The sequence below is a fragment of the Camelina sativa genome, chromosome 15 (assembly GCF_000633955.1).
Source record: "Camelina sativa cultivar DH55 chromosome 15, Cs, whole genome shotgun sequence".
Classification (NCBI taxonomy): Eukaryota; Viridiplantae; Streptophyta; class Magnoliopsida; order Brassicales; family Brassicaceae; genus Camelina; species Camelina sativa.
Genome location: NC_025699.1, coordinates 9623639 through 9630158, shown reverse-complemented (window position 1 = coordinate 9630158; position 6520 = coordinate 9623639). Strand labels below are relative to the sequence as shown.

General features: G+C 33.8%; 1 protein-coding gene across 2 annotated transcripts; it reads right to left on the bottom strand.

Moving 5' to 3' along the window:
- LOC104746226 (transcription factor TCP18) lies at positions 4370-6520 on the bottom strand. Of its 2 annotated transcripts, none has more exons than XM_019236956.1 (4): positions 5634-6520; positions 5424-5519; positions 4853-5298; positions 4370-4557 (listed from the first exon to the last, which is right to left on the bottom strand). In XM_019236956.1, the coding sequence occupies exons 1-4, from the start codon at positions 6310-6312 to the stop codon at positions 4486-4488; spliced, it is 1293 nt and encodes a 430-aa protein (XP_019092501.1). In that variant the 5' UTR covers positions 6313-6520; the 3' UTR covers positions 4370-4485. The 2 variants fall into 2 exon arrangements, with proteins under 2 accessions (XP_019092501.1, XP_019092502.1); XM_019236957.1 differs by having other exon boundaries at positions 4853-5289.

Below are 6520 nucleotides of genomic sequence, written 5' to 3'. Positions count from 1 at the left end.
GCTAGCTAGGGCTTCTTATTTAATTATAGGGTTTGAAAAAAACAACACACAAGGTCGGGTGATTAATTTTCTTGTTCTGGGTTTCGTTCTTTATATATCTCTATGCCTGGATCTGCCTCTCTATCGAAGCATCGGTTCTTTTGGTTATTGTAATAACAGTCAAAGTTCTTGTTTCTCGTAAACCAGATCTAGGGCTTTTTTGTTTTTCCTTTCTTAATCCAGATCTAGGGCTCGTAATTATTTTCCCTTCTTCATTTTTTAATTCCTTCTAATTTTGTTTTCTTTAATTACTCGGGTTTGATTACAGTTTTCGGAGATTAGTTAACTTCGTTTTTATTCATATAATTTAGGAAATAAAGTTGCAGATCTGTCTTTGTTTTGTTTCTTCTTTTCTCTTCTGGAATATTTTTTTCTTATAAGTAATTTTTGTTTTCTTTCCAATTTGTCCTTTTCTTTGTTTTTAAATTCGCACTAATTTGGGTTTTCATTTGATTTTGGCATTATTTTCTTCTTTTAATCCTTGCAAATAATTTAATTCTCGCCGTGTAGGTTAATTATTATTTTAAATAGTTTTTCAATTCTAAAAATAGGTTTTACATCTTGACAAATTTAGGCACGTGGAGCCTCTTTATTTATCTCCTTCAACTTTTTTGTTGTTCTTCTCAGTGCTCACATGAAGTTGATTTTAATTTCGTTTGTTCTTTTTCTTATTCTTTCTCCCAGAATAATGTAAACTTAAATGGTTTATGGGTTTGACCTATAAGAAAAAAAAAGAAAGAAACTCTTTTAACCGTTTTCTCTCCGTTCTCTCTCCGGAAGCAACTCTTCAGAAACCTTTCATATTCTTCCCCTTACCGGCCGGCGCTGGCTTCTCCGGCGTCGGTCGGCTATTTATTCCTTGCTTTTCCTTCTTTGTATAGTATTTGATTTTCAATAATACTCGCCAATGATTTCCAAAACTATTTGGTTGATTTCAATCATCCGATTACTTGTCCTTCTCTCCCGTCGTGAGAGTTTCTTTCCGACCACAATCCGGCCAGATCATCGGAGCAGTGGCGGTGCTTTCCCGCTGAATTTCGTTTCAAGCGGTTCTCGTTGGTTAACGATTGAAAGAGATCCTCATCACCATCGTCAGATTTTTAACTCCGACGCAATCAAATCGAGGAATGGCTTTCAGTTCCAGATCTGGGATCCAGGCGGAACAAATTTTGGGATAGAAGATTGCGAGATGAATTCCCGATTAAATTGCATCACTAACACTCGACTGCTCTTCTTCTCGGTGGGTAAGACCTTGTTTCTCCAATTATTGAAGAAGTTGACAAAATTTGGTGATGGTGATATTATTTGCATCCCCTGGTCGGAAACTTCCACTTCATCGTCTATTTATTTGAGTTTTAGAGAAACTGGTTTCAAAATAAAGAAAATTACTCTTCTTGATGATGATGGTGGTGATTGCTTTTACCGGTCGGAAACTCTCCCTTTGTCGAGAAAAATCCAACACTTTTGTTATCTCTGGTATAAACTGAGACATGAACCATTCATCTTACATGATTGGTATTCTCTCTTTATTCGGATAAACCAAATTGAAGAGATTAGCTTTTGTCTCATTAACATCGTTGATGAGAATGAGAGATATAGGGATTCGATGACATCTTACCTTTGCTTTATTCCTTTAAAAATCTTTTCAACTTTATTCCGGTGGCATCAAAGACATACATGGGTAAGAGGACTACATCTTCCAAAGGATTTCAAAGGAATCTTGGTGACTATGTACAGACAGTGGTGTTCTGATTGGCAAATATGGCATGCTCTATCAACCTTCAGAAGACAGATTCCAGATTCATTTCAAGCAACAATTCAGTTTTTCCTATCAACTAAAGTTATGCCAAGAGCATTTTGGAGTCTCAGCTATATGCTGTTAGCCAATAAAAAGTATGTGAAAGGGGGACATAAAAGATCATATCTGTTAGCCTATAAGTCTAAAGATAGCATGGTTATTTTCCACTCTTTCATCGAAATTGTAATAATTTCCTATATTTGCGTAAATGGTTGTTTTGAATCGATTCTGTATTTTGTAAACATTTTCTGATATCAATATATATTGATTTGCCGAAAAAAAAAAAACTTAAATGGTTTATAATCCTCTCTTAAATGGTTTATAATCCTCTCTTATTAGATATGTTCAAAGTTAACACAACAAACCTTTGATAAAGTAAACATCCAACGAAGTCCAAAACAACTGCAAATCCCATGTTGTGTTTATGTTTGGCATTGCATTCCACATGACCTTAGACAACATATCATATGGTTTTGTCGACTAATTGATACAATACAAACATATGAGACCTATGTATCACGAAATGTTATGAAGTTGTACGTAGTTATTTTTTTTTTTTTTTTTTGTATATAAACATTGCTTTTTTTGTTTTCCTCTGTGTACTGTTTGTTTTTTTTTTCTTTTCTCAAGTGTCGCTTTATTCTTTTAACTTACTTTTGTCATCTCAATGATCGCATAGAATTTCATCCTAGTATTTATACTTTCCATATTCCTTCTTGAAATTTCGACACCTAGTGTTTGGGACTTCTTCAATCCCTTACTACTGTAATCCCTTCCTCCGTTTTACTAATTATATAGGAACTATAGTATAATCAAATAAAACTTTATACATTGAAAACAAAATATAAAATCTCTTCCTCCATTTGTCCCTATAAGATTTAATATGAATGGATCCATATATTATCATCAAGTGTGTTTGTAATTACCAACTAAAACATAAAACAAACATGTTGTGACTCCATTTTAAAAGCCCTGTAAATCAGATTCTAGTTTTTAATTTCATTTAATGACTTTACTCATTTTAATTATATTTCGGAAGTGGTTCAATTTTTGTTGAAACCAGAGAGGTCTCTTACAAAATCAAGTTTCCACATCTGATATTACAGTCATCTCAGCATCAGATGCCTATATACCTTTTAATATATATTTTAACTCTGATAAAATCACGAAAGTTTATGAGGCTGTAGTTGAATTCGACTAGATATTTTAGTAGTTTGTTTTTTTTCTAGTGCTCGTATGGATGTGTGTTTTATTAGGAGCCAAAAGCCAAAATCATAGACCAAAGAAAAGGGGAGGAACCGAGGTAACACCATACGCTATTATAGGGACAACCATCAATACGAAACAAACATTTTACAAAATATATGAGCACTTTTTCATAAGATAATTGTGAAAACATGCACAATATATTTTTTTCGTAGAAATAGAGATTTTTTTTAAGAAACTAAAATCCTAAAAACCCCTTGTAAGCCCAATATATATATATATATATATATATTTTTTTTTTTTTAATTGCAAAAAAGCCTCACAGACATTTTCACGTACAATACTTTTTGTTTTTTCGTCTTCACGTACAATACCTTTATAATTGCTAATATAATATGTTCTAATGGGTAATTCAGTTCAGGTGTAGTCTGAAGCTCAGAGTTGTGTAATTTTTAATGATTTAACATTCCTACGCCGGACTATAACAAATTAACAACACCAACCACCCGAGGTTTCATGGCAAAGCATAATTAAGTTTATCTGGAAGTGGCATCGAATCGAAGTGATCACTTCTTTATTCGAGGCTATGAAAATGGTGAGGGACGTATATTCTTTTTATAGCATGAATACAAAGACCACAGCTTAGTGCACATATAATTTTATCATCTTTTAGAAAAAAAGAACAGTGTGAACATCAAGGTGATCATAATCATACCTTTGGGTTGTTTACTATCTGTAGATCTATCAAAAAGAGTCATATAAAATATTTTGATATTTCTTAACAGTATATATCTATGATTGATACTAAATTGCAGTTTGGGAAAATAATATACCCCTTTAAGTTTGAATTGAGTAAACCAAACTTTCTTGATTAAGTAATATTCAACTTATAACAAAACAAGTAACCTACTACTATACAGGCGAGAGATTTTGATTTATTAAAGCAGAAGTTATCATTAATTAAAGCCTTAAAGGACAAAGCAAATTAAATCGCTTTTAAAAAAAACTTAAAATAATAACGTTAATCCACTTATACATATTAGTGATCACAAGCCTTTTGATAAGCTGTCGCATCTAAGTTCATTTATATAAAGCCTTGAAAGGTTTTAAATTCTTGATTATGGCTACCAGAATTGACGTCAAGGACACATAAAAGAATCACAATAATATAGAATTTTTATCAATTTGTCACGTTTCTTTTTGTCATTTGTTGTATTCCTTTTTTTGTTTGTGCAAAACATTTGTTGTATTCCTAAAAGCAACCGATAAATAAAACACTCCCACACAGATTCTATCAACAAAAAAAGCGTTTGAAGGCTATACATATCATAGTTAAAAAGAAACACTCGATAATAATTAAAAACAAAATAGCATACAAATTACATTAGTTTTTTTTCGTCACATCAACCGATTTTAACGGTAAATCACTATCAACACATGTTTTAATAGTTGTACATGAGGTCTCTTGGTTTCGCCCAGAAGCGATGATGAAGATCCGTAAACTGCTGCTGCTGCTGCAAGGTACATAACCACTGACAATTATATATTACAGCTAATAGAAGTTAGTTAATTAAAAAAAAAAAAAAAAACCGGCGCCTTCAAATCTCTGATGTGGATCCACAAACACACCAAAACTAGTATACTAATTAAACTATCTAACGTTAATTAAATGTTTTGATACATTGGTGATATTAAATTTGAGATAGCCTAAACTTGAATAAATATGCATAACTTTAGTTAATAACCATATAAAGAAAAAAATCATAAAAATTATAAATGGGACTCGTAGTTATAGAATAATTAAGGTACCTCAATGGAATTAGCTGCCCCTTGGCTGCGATGGTGACTAATCATTGGAAATGATGAGTTCTTTCTGTTGATTATATCATAAGATTCGTTCGAAATGTGATCTTTCTTATTCATCACGAAGTCGTTGCAAACTGCAAAACGATCGTTCTTGCAAAGTTCTTCGATATCTTCTACGCATTGCGTCACCTTGAAAGAACTTTGATTCCCTTCGCTTAAATTATTTTTTACTATCTCACCCTGATGATGAACTTCTTCTTCCACAATGTTAACCGATTGTGATCTTCCTTTCATCTTCATCATCCTTTTCTCCATTGTCCTATCCTTTGCTCTTTCTCTTGCTTTCGCTCTTTCATCCTTGGACAACTTCTTCAAAATGGGCGTACGTGGTTCTGGCCTCTTTCTCTTCCCTTTCATTGATCTCCCATTGACCTTGTTTCCTGTTGTTTCTAATGTCAACCCATGAATATATAAGTTTTTTAAAACATATACCTCTTTTTTATAATTTTTTGTTACAGAAAATTGTAACTCTATAATCATTGTAAAACATTAAGGCAACCGTTAAGGTACGTACCGGTCGAGTTAGTATTGTTGCCTCTATCGTCGACCGTCCACATGGGTGTAAGTTCACATAGACTAGACGATGTATCCATGGATCCTAACGCTGATCCTAAATTAATTACGAAATTCACAATTTCAGATTAACTATAAAGATAAAATCTTTTCATATAAAGTAAGATAAAAACTTGAATAGACTTAAAACTAGAAAATATTGCATATTTACGGTTGTGAGACTCGTCGCCGCTGCTGAAGCCGCACCGGTGAGAATGGCTTTTCGCGATCTTTCTGATCTCTGGTTTTGCTTGTGTGAGCAACCACTCAACGGTTTTGCTGGCTTTGTCGAATCCAAGCATGTCTTGTAAGCCAAACAACTCTTTGGCGACATCTAGAGAGAGTCTCATCCTACGATCGCGTGTCCCGTTGGCCGTTTTGATCTTGCTGTGCCTGTCTGTTCTGCTTGGTTTCTTGGCTTTTTTCATTTTGGGGTCTTGAGAAGTTGAGATTGTCTGGGAATCTTCTATGTGGGTTATAGTTTCCGAGGGCTCAATGGGTTGATCTCCAATGGTGTTGTTCATCAAGGGAGGGAGAAGTGATGGATGATGATTGTCACTGGTGACGGTTTGATTATCATCATGGCCATTGTTTTGTGGGAGGAAAGAGTCCAAGAGGGCGCAGTCTGGGACAAAATCGAATTGAGGAAAAGGAGAAGGTGGTAGGAATTGATGATGATGGTCAAGATGATTGTTTGATGTGTTGGAGGTAGAGTGAATCAAGATGTCGTCAATGGAAGAAGAAGGGCTAAAAGGGATCACTGGTTGTGAGGGATAATGGTCATTATAAGGGAATAACATGTAGTCGTCGACACTGATGGTGGTAGAAGTACTGAAAGTGTTGTTGTTCATGTCTTTTTGGGGGGGTTTTGAAGCAACAAAATTAAAATTAAAAAACCCTAAGACAAAATTTTGAGAATGACACTTGTACCAAAATCTTCTTCAGACACACAAAAAAAAAAAAGGCGAAATCAAAGAGAAAGATTACTGTTCCAATGACGAAGACATTGATCTCAGCCAAAATCAAAACTAGAAAAGAAAGAATTTTAAATCTTTTTCC